A 22398-nucleotide genomic window follows, 5' to 3' on the forward strand; every position below is an offset into this window, starting at 1 on the left:
AGTTTCTTTTTCCTTCTTGTCTGCACCATTACAAAAAAGGCTACAACAAATGAGGACACAGGGTTAGGATCAGCGTTATTCCTGAATCGCAGTCAACTGCACAGTCAACTGCACAGGGAAAAAGGATGAGCGCTCTCAGATTAGAAGTTATTAGACTCAGTCAGTTTTTAATTAGCACCTGCCAGTAGAGGTGAACTGATAAAACATAAATTAAAAATAGAGCCAACCCTCTATATCCATGGTTTCCACATCCAAGGATTCAAACAACCTCTGATTGAAAACATCTGGAGGTAAGGGGAGAATTCCAGAAAGTTCCAAAATATAAACCTGTAAAACCAAGAGCGGGTTTTTTGAAAGGGTAAACGAAATCAACAAACCTCTAGCCGGGCTCACCAAGAAGAAAAGAGAGAGGACCCAAATAAACAAAATAAGAAATGAATGAGGAGAAATAACAACTGATGCCACAAAAACACAAAAGGCCAAAAATAAAACTTGAATTTATCATGGGCAGGCAACTACTTACATAGCATTTACAACTATTTACACAGCATTTATATTGTATTAGATATTATAAGTACTCTAGAGGTAATTTAAAGTAGAGAGGAGGATGTGTGTAGGTTACATACAAATACTATACACCATTTTATATAAGGGACTTGAGCAGCTGCAGATTTTGTTACCTGTGGGGGGTCCTGGAACCAATCCCCCCCCCCCGCCCCAGATACTGAGAGACAACTACTTACTGAACATGAATTGCAATTTATACTAAAAAAGCAGGGGTACTAAATAAGCAGATGTAATTTGTACTAAATAAGCATCAATCAACAAAGCATGAAGCACCTACTAATGTAAAAATAACTAGGAGCTACGATTCCCGGAAATGACTACAGATTTTGAGCTAGAAGGGAATCAGCTCATCCACTGCCATCACTGTAGAGAGGAAGAAACAAGGCCAGAGGTGACACAGGAATCTCAAGTCACGCAGGAAGCACAGGGCTAGCACTCATACCTTCTGATTCTAGAGCCTCCCACTGCCACTCTAAATTGACAGAGTGTACTACCTGCAGGCCTATCTCATTTATTGCACTTCATTTTGTAGCGCTTTTCACATATTGAAGGTTTGTGGCAACACTGCATCAAGCAAGTCTGTTAGCGTCATTTTTCCAACAGCATTTGCTCACTTCGTGTCTCTGTGTCACAGTTTGGTAATTCTCACAATATTTCGAACTTTTTCGTTATTATTATATTTGGTGATCTATAATCTTGGATGTTACTACTGCAATGGTTTTGGAGTGCCGTGAACCACGCCCGTATAAGATGGTGAACTTGATCAATAAATGTGTGTGTTCTGACTGCTCCACCAACTGGCAGTTCCCCAGTCTCTCGCCCTCTCCTTGGGCCTCCCTATTCTATTCCCTGAGACACAACAATATTGAAACTAGGTCAGTGAATAACCCTACAATGGCCTCTAAGTTTTCAAGTCAAAGGAAGAATTGCACGTGTCTCACTTTAAATCAAAAGCTAGAAATGATTAAGCTTATTAGTGAGGAAGGCATGTTGAAAAGCAAGACAGGCTGAAAGCTAGGCTTCTTGTGCCCAACAGCCAAGCTGTGAGTGCAAAGGAGAAGTTCTTGAAGGAAATTAAAAGTGCTGCTCCAGTGAACGCATGAATGACAGGAAAGCAAAACAAGCCTTATTGCTGATATGGAGAAAGTTTTACCGGTCTGCACAGATGATCAAACCAGCTACGACATTCCTTTAAGCCAAAGCCTAACCCAGAGCAAGGCCCTAACTCTCTTCAATTCTATGAAGGCTGAGAGAGGTGAGGAAGTTTAAGAAGAAAAGTCTGAAGCCAGCAGAGGTTGGTTCATGAGATTTAAGGGAAGGCCACCTCCATAGCATACAAGTGCAAGGTGAAGCACCAAGTGCTGGGGTAGAAGCTGCAGTAAGTTATCCAGAAGAACCAGTTCAGATCATTAATGAAGGTGGCTACACTAAACAACGGATTTTCCATGTAGATGAACAGCCTTCTCTTGGAAGATGATGCCACCTAGGACTTTCACAGCTAAAGAGAAGTCAATGCCTGGCTTCAAAGCTTCAAAGGACAGGCTCTCTTGTCCTTTGGCCTCTCTAATGCAGCTGGTGACTTTAAGTTGAAGCCAATGTTCATTTACCATTCCAAAAATCCTACTGTCTTCAAGAATGATGCTAAATCTACTCTGCCTGTGCTCTATAAATGGAACAACAAAGCCTGGATGACAGCACATCTGTTTACAACATGGTTTACTGAATATTTTAAGCCCACTGTTGAGACATACTGCTCAGAAAAAAAGATTCTTTTCAAAATATGACGACTCACTGACAATGCACCTGGTCACCGAAGAGCTCTGATTAAGATGTACAACGAGAGTAATGCTATTTTCATGCCTGCTACCACAACATCCATTCTGTAGCCTGTGGATAAAGGACTAATTTCCACTTTCAAGTCTTCTTATTTAAGAAATACATTTCATAAGGCTATAGCTGCCATAGATAGTGATTCCTCTGATGGACATGGGCAAAGTCAACTGAAAACCTTCTAAAAAGGATTCGTCAGTCTAGATGCCATTAAGAACATTTGTGACTCCTGGGAAGAGGTCAAAATACCAACATTCACAGGAGTTTGGAAGAAGCTGATTCCAACACACATGGATGACTGGAGGGGTTCAAGGCTTCAGCGGAGGAAAAAACTGTAGATATGGTGGAAATAGCAAGAGAACTAGAATCAGAAGTGGAGCCTGAAGATGTGACTGAATTGCTGCAATCTCACAATAAAACTTAAACAGATGAAGAGCTGCTTCTAACGGATGAGCAAAGAAAGTGGTCTCCGGAGGTGGAATCTACTCCCAGTAAGATGCTGTACAGATTTTTAAATGACAACAAAGAATTTAGAATATTACATAAATTTTAGTTGATAAAAAGCAGCGGCAGGGTCTGCGAGGACTGACTCCAATTTTGAAAGAAGCTCTCCTGTGGTCAAATGCTATTAAGCAGCGTTGTGCGCTATCGAGAGACCATTTGTGGAAGGAAGAAACTTCACTGCCGTTCTGCTTTAAGAAATCACCACAGCCCCCGACACTTCAGCAGCCACCATCCGATCAGTCAGCAGCCCTCAACACCTCAGCAAGACTCTCCACCAGCAAAAACATTACAACTCACTGAAGGCTCAGATAATGAAGTTTATTTTTTAGCAATAAATTATTTTTTAATTGAGGTATGTAGATTGTTTTTTTAGAAATACGGCTATTGCGTACTTAATATACTACAGTATAGTGTCAACACAACTTGTATATGTACTAGGAAATCAATATATTTGTCTGACTTGCTTGCTTGAGATACTTGCTTTAATTACAGTGGTCTGAAACCGAACCCACAGTATCTCTGAGGTATGTCCGTACCGATATTATCTATAGATAGCAATAAAAGTGTGTCAGTCAAAGGAAGATAGATGCATGCTCAATACTACCAATAATTTGTATTAAAAGGTTGTTATTTTTTTGCTCCTTCTAAGATCTTTGAAGAAAGAAGTTGCACTCTTAGTGGTCAAGAGCACAGGCTCTGGAGCCATACTGCTTGAGTTCAAGTGCTGAGCTGCCATTTACTGGCTCTGTGACCTTATGCAAGTTATTTGAACTTTGTAGCCCTCAGCTTACTACCAACCTACAAAAGGGGGATAATAATTGCACCTACTGCACAGGATTATTATGGGGTATTAATTACAGGTATTAATACCTGTAAAGCAATTATGACAGTGCCTGTTCACCCAACGATTATACAAACATTAGTTAAACTCACTCTCATTACATAGATCCCCTGGGCTTACCAGCAAAATCATCACTAGGCCTTGGTACTAAGTCCTAAGCACTTCTATATGCTCAGTAATATGGCAGACAGAAATGTCATTACTGCCCTTGAACACTTCACAACAAAATTCCTGAGATCATGAACCATGAAACCAGATTCAATTTTTATTTCTACTTCTAACTTCTGAAATATTGAGAAATTCGTTTCCCTGGTTTGCCTTTCTCTGAAATGGGTACAACAAAGCTTGTCACTGATAAGTTATAGTAAAGATGAGACAATGTGTTAAAGCCCTCAGAGCAGCTTAGAGCACAAAGTGTTTCACAGATTCGTGCAGAGACTGTAAAGCTTACTGCTCAGAGTCATAGTAGTCCATCCGCTTCTTTTTCTTGTTATAAGCCGCGACTCGAAAGGGAACTATTTCCAAGGTGATTAGGCCAGGGGCCATGGTCAGCACTTTGGCGCCATGAGTTGGCTCATAGAGACCCTTCCCTGTTTCTGGATGAGGCATGCCAGCAGGGTCTCGTCCAACGATGTAAAAGTTGGCTCCTGCAACCATCCGTGCTCTGCAATGCCACTGGACCTAGAACAAAAATTTTCCTATTAGATAACCATGATTTTATGACCAGCACTTAGGAGTAATAAGTGGATAATAAATGCATATACTTCTTATACAGTCAGTATCAGTAGGAAATCTCAACAGATTAAAATGTTCACTTTGGGAAGCGAGAAACAAAACTGGCAACCCCTCGCCTTCCAAAAAATCTAAAAGTATATGTGGTATGGATGTTTATGTATACGTACCTATATATTTGTTTTACTGGTAAGAGATATGTGAATGTACATCTGTGTCTATGTGTAGGATTCCATACAACTACTAGATGTCATTTATATATAGTTCAAAATCTAATATGTTGGTTAGAAATCAGGCTAGTGGTTGATCCTCTGAGACAGGCAACTGAAAGGGGCTTCTGGGGTAACGATAATGTTCTTTTTTTCTCCGCAGCTTTATTGAGTATAATTGACAAATAAACCTGTTTATATTTAAAGCCTACAACGCAATGATTTGATATACATATACATCGTGAAATACCACAATCAAGTTAATGAACACATTCACTACGGCACAGTTACCTTTTTGTGCCTACGGTGAGAGCACTTAAGATCTACTCTCTTATCAAATCTCAAGTATGCAATACAGTATTATTAACCGCAAACACCATGCTGTTACAACAGATCCTCAGAACTTACTCATCTTATAACTGAAAGTTTGAATACTTGGACCAACCTTGGAAATAAAAGCTTGTACCTAAACCACTTCGATGTTAGTTCTAGGAGTCCCTGGTAATGTTGTTTCTTGACCCAGGATCCAATCCGGGTGCTGGTAATCAGAGTCTGCTCACTGTAAGAGTTCACTGAGCTGTGTGTACACTGTGATGTATGTACTTTTCTCTATGTTATACTTTAATAGGTTAAAAAAAATTGGATGAAAGTTATTTAAGTTATATGAATATTTACATAAACCGGTATTGAGAAAATCCTGTCACCTAAATGATTACTACCTAAGATACTAGGTAAGAATAAAACAAGGTGTTGGTTGTGACTAATAGCCACGCTGCATCCAAAGCTACCTCTGTAGCCTATACTTTCACATTAATACTGTTTAAAAACAAAAATTAGTTAGTCTAACACCTAGAACTATAGAACTTTAGAAGTTAAAGTAACTAAGAGACCGTCGTTCTCATTAAAACTCCAAGGAAGTAAACCCTCAAAGGTTAAGTGACTCGGCCAATAGAGTGTAGGACAAACCCAGGTCTACAAACGTGGTCTTAGCTCCCTTTCAGTGTATGCCTCCATTATTTAGTGATTTACAAAACCATCTTGGTTCTGTGTGAAAAGAGGTATAAATGATGACCACTACACATCACTTTCATTTTATCTCTCTTGATAGTTTCTCTTATATCAAGTACTTTATTTTTATTAACATAGTTCAGAAAGTGCAAGAGCACAGGGGCAATCCCATACACTACGCTTGAATTGGTCACCCTGAGGAGTTTCAACTTTTTTAGTTGTTTCTACAGATATTTACCTCTGTATTTCTTTTTCTTTTAAATATTTATTTATTTATTTGGGTGCATCGGGTCTTAGCTGCGGCACGTGGGATCTTCAGTTGGGGCACGCAGGCTCTAGTTCCCTGACCAGGGATTGAACCCAGGCCCCATGCATTGAGAGTGCGGAGTCTTAACCACTGGACCACCAGGGAAGTCCTTACCTCTATATTTCTAAGCAGCATGTGTACACTGCTGCATCTCGACTGTTTAATTTTAGATATTATATACTGTCATCCTCGATATCTGTGGATGCTCATGTCTCACAGTCAGCCCTCTGCACCCAAGGTTCTGCAACCATGGATTCAATCAACCAAAAACTATGTAGTACCGCAGGTATTTACTGAAAAAAACCTGCGTATCAGTGGACCCGCACAGTTCAAATTTGTGTTGTTCAAGGATCAACTGTAACATAGCCATTATTCCCACATGACTTGTATTTCCTACTGTAAAAGAAGATATGGGACTTCCCTGATGGCGCAGTGGTTAAGAATCCGCCTGCCAATGCAGGGGACGTGGGTTCGAGCCCTGGTCCGGAAAGATCCCACATGCCATGGAGCAACTATGCCCGTGCAGCACAACTACTGAGGCCTGTGCTCTAGAGCCCACGAGCCACAACTACTGAGGCCGGCATACCTAGAGCCCGTTCTCTGCAACAAGAGAAGCCACTGCAATGAGAAGCCCCTGCTTGCCACAACTAGAGAAAGCCTGCAGGCAGCAATGAAGACCCAACATAGCCATAAATAAATAAATAAATACATTTTTTAAAAAAAGAGAAGAAGAAGATATTTGGCTCTTACTCCACTATCTCATTCCCTATCCAATTTTTCCAAGAAATACAGTGATACCAATACTTTGGTGAAATAAACATTCATCTGTAAAATGGGAATTACAATAATATTTATCGCATTCAATTTTTAAGAAAATTAACACATGCAACATGTGAGGACTTTGAATAGTACCTGGTATCAAGTAAGTACACAACAAATGTTAGCTGTTATCATCTTTATTTTATTCCTCTCCTTGTACAGCTGTTTGCTTTTCCTAGAGTTAATAATTGTCTTGATTTTCTTCCACTTGCTTAGTTTTCCGTATACGTGTGTTTCTATGTACCTTGTACCATCCTTCTTCTTCCTGAACACACAGTTTAATACAATTCTCAGTCTCCCTTGCAGTGTGGCCATATGGCTGAGTTCTGGCGGAAGGAATGAGAGCCCAAGTGATGTGTGCCACTTCCAAACACAGACCATTAAAAAGCCTCCAGAGCGCTATCCTAGTTTGCTTTCCCCATAAGCCAACTAAATAGAAAGGACCCTAAGGCCCTATAATAAACTACCTATTTTCCTACTACAGTATTACTTCTGCTTGCATTGAGCTGCAACAGTTCTGTATGAACAAGATGGCAAAGCATGATGCTCTGTTCCCCACATACACCCACCCATCCCAGATTCAGCTCTTCATGAAATTTCGGCTCATTCCCCTCTGCCCCTTCACAATAGACCCACAGAAGACCTTTGCTAGTTCACACTCAGAATTTTTATCAAGGGGTCAGTCAGAACCAAATCATCAATTAACTAACTCTGCAACTCCACTTAAATGGAAAATCTTTTCTGCCTCAGGAAAAATAGGTACTGCTTACAGAGTTAAATTAAAAGGGCAGTCTAAGTTTTCTGAATTTAGGTGAACTTACTTTTCTCATTAAGTATTTATGTCTGGATGCTTAAATCATTCAAGGGCCAAATGGCCATTAAACTAGGAATATTTTTCAAAAGCATATTGGTGACAGGGGCCAGTGCTAATTCTGTCTTGTAAAATTGCCAGAAATTTAAACTGCTTCTCTGACTTCTTTTAGAAGGTATATGAGTCAATTAAATGTAAACACAACAAACATGGAGTCAGCATTCTCCTGCAGATGACCTGAATGATTTCAATATACATTTTAGTGAATGGTTCCCTTATGAGAATACTTTTTAAATTTTAACAGCCATGAACAGGCAAATCACACGTAACTCTTCCAAGAATGCCTAGTGTGAGTCAAGTTACAACCTACTGAACAGGTAATATGTTTTCATCCAGAGAATGCAAGTCAGCCCACAGCCATCAGTATCTGGTTAAGAATACAGGCTTTATTTAGAGTCAGGTTGTCCTAGATTTGAATCCTAGCTTTGCCCCTTGGTGATGGAATGCCCTTAGGCAACTTCCTTATATAAGCCTCAGTTTCCCAGTTTATAAAAATGAGAATGATAATACTTAATGCAAAAGATTGCTGGGAGTTTTGAAAATATTCAGGACACCATCCGGCCCTCAATAGAGGACAGTCACAAATATTGCTGCTGTTAGTATTATTCTGTAAAGTATTTTCTGACAATCACAGTTGAAGTAATTGCTTCCTAACCAGTGTTTCTAAAGAAAATTCATTCACTCTCTAAAGGTGACATACTACCCAGAAGACGGCTGCTAAAAATCAGTAAGAGCTATCTATCTACCCAGCAGACTGAGGTCAAGATGTATTATTTATCTTTTCATGCCCAGTGGCTAGCATCATTATCGGGAAACTGAATGCACAGTGAAGAAGGAACACAAGATGATACCTATAAGTTTCCTATAAGCCCCTCTAAGAATCTGTAAATGGCCAACTGAACAACAAATGACTTATTTTTGGCTTTACTTGCACCTGTGTAGCAAATAACAAATAGCTTTGTCATTCTTTTTCTGATTATAAAAGTAATTTAATTCAAAGGTGGCAAAGACTGCTAGTTGCCTCCACAACAACTGATGTCTCTTTGCCCTGATCTCCCTATTCCTTGATGACAGAAACAGCACCCTAAATGATGGAAATGCCGGGTCCTTGCTTTTTCAGCCTTCCCTGACATAGAGCCCTACAGCACGAGCATCTAAGCAAATAATAGAATCTCCTGGGAAGTCTGCTGGAGGGTTCTGAAAAACTTTTCCTCCCTAATAAAATTCTCAACTTTCATTTATCTGAAACGTCTTTACTTCACCTTTATTTTTGCTTGAATACAGAATTCTAGATTACAGACTTGTTTTTACTTCTTTTCTCGCTTAAAACTGTTACTCCGTTGCTTCTAGTTCATAATGCTCTTGAGAAGTCAGCCATCATTCCTATTATTTCCCTATTGTTCCCTCTTCCTCTCACCTTCCCCATCCCTCTACTTTTAAGGTTCCTCTCTTTATCATAAATTTTCAGCAGATTGACTACTATGTGCTTAATTGTGCTTTCCTTTGAATTTTTTTTTTTTCCCCCCCGGTACGCGGGCCTCCCACTGTTGTGGCCTCTCCCGTTGCGGAGCACAGGCTCCGGACGCGCAGACTCAGCGGCCATGGCTCACGGGCCCAGCCGCTCCGTGGCATGTGGGATCCTCCCAGACCGGGGCACGAACCCGTGTCCCCTGCATCGGCAGGCGGACTCTCAACCACTGCGCCGCCAGGGAAGCCCGAATGACTTGTTTTAAGGAGTCTGAATGGTGCTTTTTTCCTTTAGAATGTTAAGAGCCTGATTCTAGCAGGCAGGTAATTTACTGGCACCTCTCCTTATCTTTTTGAGGCTCAGTTTTAAACCTTGTTGGGCTGGTCCAGTCTAGTTTTTTGGGCCAATTATCAACCCACTGCCTTTCAAATCCAAATTCACCCTCAGTATTTGCTCTGAGATAACGGATTGAAAACTAAGCATTTCCCCTTCACAGTGAGCAAAATGTTAAGTTTTATCAGTAGAGGGACATTGTAGAAGGAAGGGTGTGTAGTGGTACCTGAGTATGGGGATAGTTGGCGGCAGTCTGGTCCAGCAGCAAACTCAAAGTGCACAATCCTTCAACAACCTCAGAGCCCTAGCCTGAGTCCAGTGACCACCTTGCTGCAGCCCTCCTAATGCAAACACCAGTGCGCTCCAAGCCTACCACCAGCAGCTAGCTCCCAGACTCCCTCTGCTCACTCACTCACCACGCTGTGCTCACCTGTGCCTCAGAGGGTTGTTTCCTGCATTAATTCCAACATGGGTATCACACTGTGCACCAATCTGGCAGCAAGCCAGCTCCCAATGCCCTGACCCCCACTGAGCCCAGTCTATTAGCCCCAGCTAGCTTGTGAACCAGAGGGTTGTTCCCTGCTATGTGGCATCTGTGAACCAGTGCGGTCCAGGCAATCCACTGAACTTCACCATCCAGTGGGATGAAACCATACCTTTTCCAATGAGATCTGAAGCCCAGCTTTGGGGAGAGGATCCCTTTTCCAAGTGTATCTATTTTTCCTTTGGTAATCTCCCTCAGCCCCAGGACACCCTTTAGAGTTCACTCTGCATTTTTATAGTTACTTCTCTATTAAAGCTTAACAATTCTTTAAACTTCCCCTGTCCAATTCTGTGTGATTTCCCACCTCCTGACTGTACCCAAATTGATACACTGTTTCTCTAGGGTGTGGTCTCTGTTCCTAAAGCATGTGTTTCTGATGTCTTAGTTGAATGCCAAGGGTGTTAGCAAGGTTTCTCCACTCTAGCTGAGCTGGAATGTCATCTTCCAACAATGAATAACCTCTGGTGTCTTCAATCCACTCTCAAACTTACTGCAGCCACTCTCTACCAGGTCTCAGAGTCTTGCCCTGCACGATTGCAGTCCAAGGAACCACAGGGAACACCCTCACAGTCTTCTGCTGCCTTAGCTCTATACTGCAAGTCTCAGCTGCTCCAGCAGCCCTAAAAGCCAATCTCTGCCTTCTCAGCTCAACAGGTATATTTATACAATGGAATATTACTCAGTGACAAAAAAACGAAATACTGCCATTTGTAGCAACATGGATGGACTTAGAGATTATCATACTAAGTGAAGTCAGAGAAAGACAAATATTTTATATCACTTATATGTGGAACCTAAAAAAATGATACAAATAAACTTATTTACAAAACAGAAACAGACTCACAGACACAGAAAATAAACTTATGGTTACCAAAGAGGAAAAGGGAGGGGGAGGGATAAATTAGGAGTACTGTATGGGATTAACAGATACACATGACTACGTATAAAATAAACAACAAGGATTTACGGCATAGCACAGGGAACTATATTCAATATCTTGTAATAACCTATAATGGAAAAGAATCTGAAGCTGAACACCTGAAATTAACACAATATTGTAAATCAACTATAGTAAAATAAAATAAAATGGATGCCAGAATAATGACTACTCAGAATAAGTCATAGAAATAAATCAATATTTGTTTCAGAATTTCCTCCCCAAATACATTTTTGCAGCTAATGTTTACTTGACTCTTTACTTAGCTTCCACAATGTAACAGAAGTAAGAATTAAGTTCTGCTACCCAGTAGTGCTAACAGGGGAGTAGTTCATGATTAAAATTATAATCAACTCTTAAAGAAATGAGATTGATCTATGCAAATCCTATAATGGCTTCTCCCCGCCAGCCATCATAGATTAAGATATTGTGCAGGACTTCCCTGGTGGCGCAGTGGTTAAGAATCCGCCTGCCAGTGCAGGGCACATGGGTTCAAGCCCTGGTCCGGGAAGATCCCACATGTCGTGGAGCAACTAAGCCCGTGCGCCACAACTACTGAGCCTGCACTCTATAGTCTGCGAGCCACAACTACTGAGCCTATGTGCCACAACTACTGAAGCCCGCGTGCCTAGAGCCCGTGCTCCACAACAAGAGAAGCCACCGCAATGAGAAGCCTGCGCACGGCAATGGAGAGCAGCCCCCACTCGCTGCAACTAGAGAAAAGCCCGCGCACAGCAACGAAGACCCAACGCAGCCAAAAATAAATAAATAAAATTAATTAATTAAAAATAAATATTCTTAAAAAAAAGATATTGTGCGACTAACAAACCAAAAATCATTGATATATAGAAACCTAAATTACCCATCTCCATACACATAATATTTATAATGTAAATTCTTTAGAATTAGAACTGTTCCTGAATCATCCCACTATGGCATATTACCTCGGAGTGTGTCACTCCCCCATTTTTAATTCACGCCCCTTTTTATAAACATAAAAGTCTCATTTGCTCCCTGACTCCATTAGAAAACAGTACCTATCATTTACCTCTCTACTTGCAAACCTAGCAAGGATTTTGGTAAATTTTATTTTCAGTAGTTTCCGAGAGAAAAATAAACAAATTACTTTCCAAATTTAAAATATTACATTATAAGATTATAAAACTGGACTATACACTTACATACAACACCACTAGTACTACACCATCTGCTTCGTACCCCACAATGGAGAAATTCCACTGTCCTAGAAGCCTGGTTAAGTATGTAATATTTTCAATTTTATTTAATTAAAAATACTGAAGATAATAAATAGAACAGTTATTTAAGTCCCCACTTGAATAACCTATTTCTTTATACATTTCACATCAAAATTTTCTTCAAGTGTAATGAATTTTATTAAAGTCAACATTCCATAAACCCAAACTCATATACTCAACTGGTTTATGAAAGAACTTCAGGCACAGAGACTTTTTTTTTTGTAAATGTGCAAATTTGTTTTTTCTAAATCATCAAAAATGTACTTGTTTTAATGTACGAAAATTCTTTAGAAGGTCAAATCAATTATCTATTTTTGTTGGGTAAAAAAATCTATATCTTCATCTCATGAATTTCACATTAAAATACTTGGTCGTACATTATCACATCACTTTAGTATTAACCTATTTTCCTGAAATTCCCAAATCTTAATGGTCTGCCTCTTGATTTCTCAATGGTAGGAACCATTTTAAACTCTTCAAGTTGACTGGGAAAATCAAGAGAGGCAAATGAAAGACAAGGTTCATCCTTCCCATCATGTAGATTCTGGGTACTTATGACTTTCAATCTTTGTACAACTAAGTATTCTAAATGCTTCTAGAATTTCCATCCCTCTGTACAGGCACTGAACAGTATTCAGTCGTCATGAGAGTCACATTTCTGATTTGCAAAAATTATGAAATCTACTTAGACATTCCATTCTCCAGCTTGTAGGAGAGAATTAGACACACCTTGTAATTACTCCCATCAGAGAATTTTAAGAGTAGAAAGGGAATTTAGATTGTGGAATCCAAACCCTTCAGTCTGCACGCCAGGAATCTGAGGCCTGATTCCTCACAAAATACAGACTTTCCCAAAGATTTCCTTTACCTTCAAGGATAAACCTCAGCTGTCTCAGGATTCAAAATAACACAATTCAAATGTAAGAGAAGTATTTGCTCAGAACCATCAGCAACCAAACTGATTTTATTCTTGTAAATTACCTTGCCCTGGCTGAGCCCAGGCCCCCAGCAGGTGTGAAGAGAGAGGGTCATGGGATAGAGAGCAAATCCAGTATCCTCCTCCCTCTTCCTGCCTCCCAAGCACAGGGACCACAAAATTTGCTTTTGATAAAAGCCAAGGGGCTTCCCTGGTGGTGCAGTGGTTGAGAGTCCACCTGCCAATGCAGGGGACACGTGTTCGAGCCCTGGTCCGGGAAGATCCCACATGCCCCGGAGCAACTAAGCCTGTGCGCCACAACTACTGAGCCTGCGCTCTAGAGCCATCGAGCCACAACTACTGAGCCTGCGTGCCACAACTACTGAAGCCCGCGTGCCTAGAGCCTGTGCTCTGCAACAAGAGAAGCCACCACAATGAGAAGCCTGTGCACTGCAATGAAGAGTAGCCCTCGCTCGCCGTAACTAGAGAAAGCCCGTGAGAAGCAACGAAGACCCAACGCGGCCAAAAATAAACAAAAAAAAATAAAAGCCAGGGCTGCCCTGGTGGCACAGTGGTTGAGCCGATGCAGGGGACGCAGGTTCGTGCCCCGGTCCGGGAAGATCCCACATGCCGCGGAGTGGCTGGGCCCGTGAGCCATGGCCGCTGAGGTTGCATGTCCGGAGCCTGTGCTCTGCAACAGGAGAGGCCACAACAGTGAGAGGCCCGCGTACCACAAAAAAAAAAAAAAAAAAAGCCAAAAGTCCTTGATAATCTTCTGTCTCTCCACCCCCTCACTGATTATTAAGGAAGGCAACCATGGTGGTGTGTCATTGGAAAGCATTTCATGATATCCCTTACAGGGGTGAGAGAAGAAAAAAATAGGTACCAGTTATTGAGTTCTTCCTAATATGAAAACAAAGTGTTTTATAAATACCTCATTTAATGTTTAGAGCAAATCAGTAAGATAATATTTCTGTTTCACAAATAAGAAAACTTTCAATAACACATTCAAAGCTGCAAAACGAACGACTAAGAGACGGAATATTTGAACTGGGTCTTTCCGACCCCAAAGTCCACGCACACCTACTCTTATTGAGCTACTTACACTGCATCACGCCCTACAACACAGGACATCAGAGCAGGACAGGAAACACAAGTTAGTACTACATTTAAGGAAGAAACAGCATAGATTACAATTGCAGAAAAAAAGTGAAAAGCCAAACTAAAACACAGTATCTGCCTGAGTAAGAAACAGGTAGAAAGAGATTCTGAGTTGGAAATCTACAGAAAAGTCAGGAGAAAAACAGGGTTTCCCACTCCCCCAGGAAAAGCATCCTGAAACACCTGTAAAATCTAATGTTTCTGAATTAAGTTAGTAATTTCAGTTCTTAAGACACATATAAGCTAAAAGTATATAAAACAGACTACAGGAATCCCCAAATTATTTTTTAAATAAATCAACAGACTCTAAATGTTTTGGTGATAAAGATCCGCAACTGCTTACCAGAAAATCTGAAGTTCAATTTTTTTCCAGCTTTGTTGAGATATAATTGACATACAACTTTATGTAAGTGTAAAGTATACAACATGATGATTTGATATAGGTACATACTACCAAGTGGTTACCATAAGAAGACTACTCAACACATCCATCTGAAATCCAAAGGCCCAGTTTTTTAACTAACTTAGCAGAACCTGATCAAAACTGACATGAAGTTATCTATGGCCTTTGCTGATCCCAGTTACTGTGGAAAGTCATTCACTTTGCTACAGAAATATTAATGTGTTTTATGTCTCAGAACCATCAGGAGAATTAAGTAGTAATACATGACCCCAAGTATTTTGGATAAGAGACTGTGAATCTGTGTTACGCTATTCCAGATACATCAATAAAATAAATGAGCAGAAGACAAAATTATCAAAGACCTCAAAGAGAGTCAAAGGTTACAATTAAAACTTGGGAGTTTATGGCTCCTATAATTAGGCTCAGACCCTAAGAGTGTCCCTTTAGGTTGTTAAAGCTCTTGGAAGTGTTTAAGGGGAAGAACAGGGTTTATACCCTAACAGACATCCTATTTACTACTCCAAATACTGGTGTAAAGCAGGAACTAATTAAATATACTGGCATCATGTGGCAATATGTTCCTACTGTAGCTGTTTAAGGGCATCCGCTCACTTAAATCCAATCAGTTGCTATTAAGGAGTCATTTACCAAGTGCACGGATAACTTTCATGGCAAAGAAAAATCCCAGCTTCTAACAATGCATTTTCTCCAAAATTCAGCTCGTAATTTTCACTCAAATGCCTTAAGCTCAAGACAGAACTTATTATTTGTACATATCCACATTCCAAGATACATCTTACTTTCAGCACTTTCACGTAACATGTCTTAAAAAGTATTATTTGTCCTTTACAGAAATGGATTTAGCATTTAGTGAGATGGGACAATTTTCTACATAGTAGATTAATGCCTCAAAAAAAAAGTACATGTATGACACATTTTTAGCATTAGAAAAGTAGCTCTCCCACATGCTGCCCTGCACCCCACCTATCCAATTCCTAAAACGGAATTTAGGAATCAAGCCATTAAATCTTTACAGTCTGAAAAATCAGGGACATCCTGTTGATAACCAAACAGACTAACAGCTGCTCGTTGTTCTGAGAAGCATTTGTGCTGCGGAAGCAAATCTAGTACCAATGCCTTCTAAATGACCTACAGAAAACGATTAAAGGAAGAGTCACTGTTTTTTATTTTATTATTATTAGTTGGCAAATGAGCATTACTGGCAGACTTTTTCCTGATGTCACTGGGTCAGCTACAAAATGAGTGTTGTTTTGGTTTTTTTTTTTTTTTTGAACTATAAAAAAATTCTTCACTTGAGGCTGTGAATAAGCCAAATAAGTCAAACACACAAGTGAGGCACTTGAGAAAAAGAAATGGATAGTTTTCAAAATCCACTCAATCTAACAGTTTAAATCCTGCCAGTTCATAAACATTAATATATTTAATGGTTTAAAAATATGAAGCCGTGGGCTTCCCTGGTGGCGCAGTGGCTGGGAGTCCACCTGCCAATGCAGGGGACACGGGTTCGTGCCCCGGTCCGGGAAGATCCCACATGCCGCGGAGCGGCTGGGCCCATCAGCCATGGCCGCTGAGCCTGCGCGTCTGGAGCCTGTGCTCCGCAACGGGAGAGGCCACAACAGTGAGAAGCCCGCGTACCACAAAAAAAAAAAAAGGAAGCCGTTTATCAGAATTTCTAAAGTTTGTTCTATAAAAGTTCAGAAGTTAAAAAATGGCCTTTGCTCAAGCACCAGATGCGGTGCTTCCTGAGAAGAGCTACACCTCTTAGCATGTAACTGACACTCCAAACAGAGATCTACGGACAGAAACTACTCTAACACACCTTTATACCCTTCTAGGAAACCTGGGAGCTCTGTGTAGGCTCAGGGGATCCTTAACTTCTTTGCCCTCCCACCGACTGCTAAGGCCCCTTGGAGGCTTCCAGGCAGCAAGGAGCCTTGTGCAAAGAACACACAGGCCTTGGAGTCAGAAAGGCTCGAGTTTCAGTTCCAGCCCTGTGTCTTGCTGGCTGTAAGATCTGACCAAGACTCTCTCCCTGACCTAACTCTGGTCAGGTTCCTCCAAGCCCTCTATGCCTCGACCTTCAGTGTCTATCCTTGTAGGGCCTGTACCACCCAGTTGCAGCAAAAATCTAAGTCAGTCTTGAAACCCTCCATCCTCGATATCTGATCAAATTCTTCATCCTCACCACCCCCCAAGTGATATCTGATGAGGCTGTCCTGCCTTCCGCAAGGATCCTGCTAGGTCTGTTTAACTAGAATTATCCCATGCCCATTGTTTCTGATGTTTCCTCTTAGTAATTTTCCATCCACTGACTCCCACTCTGCTCCTTGGCTATAAATCCCCACTTGACCACGATGTATTCAACTGAGCCCAGTTCTCTGCTGAGGTCTCTTTTCCCCTGCTCAGTAGTTCCTGAATGAAAATCTGTTTTTATTGCTTTAACTACTATCCAGCTCTGGTTTTCTTGGACAGACCAAAGTTATGTTACTTGGTCTCTCTGAGCTTCAGTAACCTCAGCTATAAAATTGAAATAAAACCTATCTCACTGAGCTGTTGTGGGGATGAATACAGGCTAAACAAAGATCACAACCCACAACTCTAGGCTATGATAAACAAAAAGTACGTTTGAAAGGCCCTGTACTAGAGATTCCACCTCTAATGAATGTCAGCCAAGGCCATCCTAATTCAGCGTTCTGGAACTCCTACAGGATATTTTAAGAATTTATTTCCAGTCTGTTTTCCAAAAATCTGCGGCCACATATTTTAATATTATACGATAAGATAAAAAATATGCTGTGGCAGTTATAGTACCTGGCTCTGGAGCCAGACTATCTTGACACTACTGTGTGATCCTGAACAGGTTATTTAACCCCTCTACCTCCGTTTCCTCATCTCTGAAGTGCGAATAATAATAACAGTACCTATTCTCTTGGTGTCGTCCTAAGGATGAAGTTAGCTAATACATGTCAAGCACTTGGAACATTGCCTGGCAAATACAGTAAGAGCACAATAAAAATAGGCTATTCTTATATTCTCAATCATGGTATATAATTTACTTCTCCATTTCCTCTTCAGTGAAACTGTTTCAATGAAAAAAATTTTGAGGTTCGTTAAGAAATAGTAAAAGTATTACAGAACGTTTGGTTAAATAGGGCTAGAGGGCCCAAATGGCTAAAATGAAAACAGTCATCAAGTTTAGATGAAGAAATACACTGCTGACGAGAATATAAAATGGTACAACCACACTGGAAAATTGACTGGCAACATCTACTAAAGGTGAACAAAGGCATACCCCTAAATTGTCTAGAATTCCTAGGTATATAACCAACATAAATGCCCACAAAAAGTCATGCATTAAAATCTTCGTACCAGCACTATTCTTAATAGCAAACAACTGAAAACTGCACAAACGCCCATCAACAGTACTGGGTGCAGTCACACAATGGGGCACTCCACAGTACTGAGTGACCAGTTACAACTAACTACACACAACACTAAGGGTGAGTTTCAGCAACATAATGTAAAGCGAAAGAAGCCGGACGCCAAAGAGTATATACACTGTATAATTTCGGTTATGAAAAGCTCTAGGACAGGCTGGACTAGATGCTGTGATGCAACACCCTGGTCCCCCCAGGAAGGAAGGATTATTCCCCCAGCTTTAGGAGTTGCCAACACAACACCCAGCAGCTGTCAGCCCTCCTTAGAAACTGCCTCTGTGGAAAAGAGCAGCAGTGCCCAAAGGCATCATGTCCTTCTTGTGCAACTCAGAACATCTCTGAAGGGCCTTTCCAGAATTCCACATGGGGTCAACTGAGGCTTCCACTGAGACTGAACTGCAGCTCAACTTCTCCCCCTGCCCAATCTTGCTCGCTTCCTATCTCTTCTCTTCCACAAGCGTTGATCCCAAGAGCCATCCCTGATACATTTCCTGAACGCTAATCTCTCACTCTTAGAGTCTGCCTCCCAAAGTATCCAACAAGCAGATGAGATCTATGATGCGAGAAGCGAGAACAGTGACGACTACCGTGGGGAGAGCAGGTAATGACAGGAGACGGCAGGAAGGAGACCATCTAGGGTGCTGGTAAAAGGCTTTTTACCTATCTGGGTGCTGGTCCTGTGACTGTTCAAATGGGAAAAATCCATTTAATTGTAAACCTATGAAATATGCACTTCTTCCTACGTATATTATACTTCAATACAAAGTTAAAAGAAAATAAGGCAAATAAGAAAATGATAATGGGACAGAACCTTAAAGAATATTTAGTCTCACCTCCTTGTGCATCCCTTAAATAACCCTTTTCTGTGCACTTAAACATAGCTCAGCAAAGTCTAACCTGCTATTACAGACCAGCTGGTGACAAACCAGGCCAAGAACAGGCCCAGGCTTCGACAACAGCCTGTGTTGTCTTGACCAGACCACACTCTTGTGGGTAGCAACAGGAGTCAAATCCGAGGTCGGGGAAAGGCCTGCTGCAGCCGGCTCACCTCGCTGTCAGCTTTGCCTTGCAAGGAGGGAGACTCTGAGGTTAGCCGAAATGCAAGCACCCCAAAGGCACCTTTAGGTACCTTCACCTTTGAATCTTGAGAAACACACCTGGCTCTGAAATCAAAACGCTTAAAAATGTTTCTAGTGTAGACAAAACAGCATGCTTGACCCTTTGTGGTGTTATCTCAAGAAAGGCCTTTCTCTCTTACCATAGCTGTTTTGTTTTGTTTTTTAATTAATTAATTAATTAATTTTTGGCTGCGTTGGGTCTTTGTTGCTGCGCTCAGACTTTCTCCAGTTGCGGCAAGCGGGGGCTAGTCTTCGTTGTGGGCACGGGCTTCTCATTGTGGTGGCTTCTCTTGTTGCGGAACACGGGGCTCTAGGCGTGCGGGCTTCAGTAGTTTGCGGCACAGGGGCTCGTAGTTGTGGCTCGCAGGCTCTAGAGCGCAGACTCAGTAGTTGTGGCACATGGGCTTAGTTGCTCCGCGGCATGTGGGATCTTCCCAGACCAGGGCTCGAACCCGTGTCCCCTGCATTGGCAGGGGGATTCTTAACCACTGAGCCACCAGGGAAGTCCCATCTGCCTGCTTTTATTATTTATCTATCCCTTCATTGCCTCCTTCTCAAAAGCAGCTTTTAGTTTATTTAGGTAATAAAATGTCACATCTTCCCCTTTTACATAGGGAATAAAAAACACAAATAGGACAAAATATGTCCTCAATAGGGAAGATAAATTCCTTCATTTTCTTCATTGGCTCTTAATGAGATTATTGATAAACTCATTCCTGACCCTAAATTCACCTACATCATTCCCACAGTGAAAAGCACTCACCCTATAATTCTGGAAAACTTCAGTCCAAATGATTCCCTTAAAATGATGATGATGAAGACAGCACCAAAAAAGTTGAGAAACTATTGGAACAAAATTGTTACTTTATTTCCAAAATAATTTAGTTCATTGAGATGTAGGAACTAAAGACCATGGTGGTCTCTGGGAAACTAAAAGGGCTTTTGGTGCCCAATTCTTATGAACATTTTATACCAACAACCAGGGAAGAATATGAGGAGTTTTACCTCATATGGAAGTTCTAATGCATTATTTAGGCTGGATCCAAGAGAAGAGTCAAATACATTGTAATCTTTTAGCTTGTTGTTATTGTAGTTTTCTGTCAGTATTTCTTAAAGAGTTGCACAGCCCCACAACTAAGGTCAAATAAAAATTTTTAGGCTTGCATAGCACAGGGAGATCAGCTCCGCGCTTTGTGACCACCTAGAAGGGTGGGATAGGGAGGGTGGGAGGGAGATGCAACAGGGAGGAGATATGGGGATATATGTATACGTATAGCTGATTCACTTTGTTATACAGCAGAAACTAACACAACAATGTAAAGCAATTATACTTCAATAAAGACGTTAAAAAAACCCACAAAATTTTAGGCTTCATCCCAAAGAATAGCCAAACACACTTGTATTTCCTTTTAAACTTTTTTTTTGAAGGAAGATATCTCAGAGTATATACAACTAAATTATTTAATTCTTTCTAAAAGGGTTTGCCTCTCAGATAAATCTAAGTAAATTCATCTCCCTTCAAGGCAGGGATGAAAAAGAATGCAATAATAACATGCATTCCATTCTCTATCTTAAACACTCAACAAGAAGCTGGCTAGGAATTTCCCACACACTGTTTTTTAGGTCATTTATTGATTTATTCATTTATTCAAACAAATATTTTTGGAAAGCCAACTCTACTTTGAAGCAAAAACCTAATTAACTCCTCTTCCTTACATATGGTTATAAAAAGATCTCAAAACCTCCCTTTTGACCACTAAGTAGAACTCGAAAACTCTCCTCCACCCCATAACAAGAAGCAATTTTACTTCCTAACCCTATTAGTCCTTCAATAAAGAACAGATGAAAAATGTCTTCTGAATGTTTTTTTGAAAAGATACCATGCTTTCCTTCCCACTGAAATACGAGAAGCAAAAGTCAGACCAAATCTGTCCCCTGGGAAGAGTTACTCTGGACTTTGCTAAAGGGATAAGATGAGTGTTATCAGATCTGCATAACATGGTCAGACAAGAGGCTGTGTCACACCTTCCCAAGCTCGCCCATGCGAGCATGCCCTGTGTTTAGAATAGACCTACAGATGAGAGAAAAATCAAAAGTCAGGTCTGTTGTTGACACTTGCTGTGTGAGTAACAGTGGTTCAGCACTGCTGCCGTGAATACCTCAGTTGGTCCAGCATACATCATGGGAGATGGGAAGATGGCCACCACTGTGGTTTCAGGATTCAGGACTCCTTCCTCCAGCACTGCAGCATGCTGCTTCATACGCCACATCAGAGGAACATCATCGTCCTTTGTCCAGCCACCAAGAGGGTGAAGGAGAAGGACAGGGCGCCGGTAGCCCCTCTCTAGAAGTTGCTTATGGGTATCCTGCATTAATAGAGCATGGCCATTGTGCACCGGGTTGCGTAACTGAAATGCAAAGACAGCATCTGAAAGAGAATATTCAGAGTTAATAATAGTCCTTTTCTAACAGATTCCCTTCCAAAGGATAAGCAATGCTTCTTGAAGCTCGATGCTTAGGATTAAGCAAACACGCATGCCTCAGAATCAGAAACTGGTGAAAAACATGTACCGCGCTGACCATGTACTCCAAGGCAACACGATACAGTAATTATTACTTTACAAATCTTACGAGCCTGAGCATGTGTCACATAGTAGTGATGGATTTATAACAATTACTTTCTGAATTCATGGGCAACCTGAGAATGATAATCAGACTTTCTGGCCCTAACATCTCGGTTCAACTGCTTGCAGCGGATATAAATTCTTGGTCTAAGCCTTAATTACCCATCAAGTCAATCCTGCCGTTGGATCTAAGATACTCCTTTATTGAAGGAAGACAGAAAGACAGAGATATGTAGAGTTTAAAAAATTTACTTACTACCCAAATAAGCTCATTTATACTGATTACTCTGCTTGACTGGAACCCAATGTTGTTTTGTGATGCCAGGTCTCGAGTTTGGATTATAGTTTAGCAACAACAATATCCCTTACAAGGACCATTGCTATGACTCAAATGTTGAAAACTGCTGGATTAATTAAACTGGTTAACTATGTAACATCTGGTTACAACCCTGGCTCCGCTCCTACATGGGGCTCTTGCTCTCAGAAGACCTT

The 22398-nt window shown here is 41.0% G+C and overlaps 1 protein-coding gene across 4 annotated transcripts in view; it reads right to left on the reverse strand.

Annotated features, from left to right (window-relative positions):
* PAPSS1 (3'-phosphoadenosine 5'-phosphosulfate synthase 1) overlaps positions 1-22398 on the reverse strand; it is a 108821-nt gene that overhangs the window by 11568 nt on the left and 74855 nt on the right. For all 4 annotated transcript variants that reach the window (XM_004269600.3, XM_033427797.2, XM_049708921.1 and 1 more), the window contains 2 exons: positions 21442-21710; positions 4194-4423 (listed from right to left, as the gene is read on the reverse strand). In XM_004269600.3, coding sequence (XP_004269648.1) covers positions 4194-4423; positions 21442-21710 — 499 coding nt within the window. The remainder of the gene's footprint in view (positions 1-4193; positions 4424-21441; positions 21711-22398) is intronic.

The sequence above is a fragment of the Orcinus orca genome, chromosome 4, assembly GCF_937001465.1.
Source record: "Orcinus orca chromosome 4, mOrcOrc1.1, whole genome shotgun sequence".
In the NCBI taxonomy this organism is placed as follows: domain Eukaryota; kingdom Metazoa; phylum Chordata; class Mammalia; order Artiodactyla; family Delphinidae; genus Orcinus; species Orcinus orca.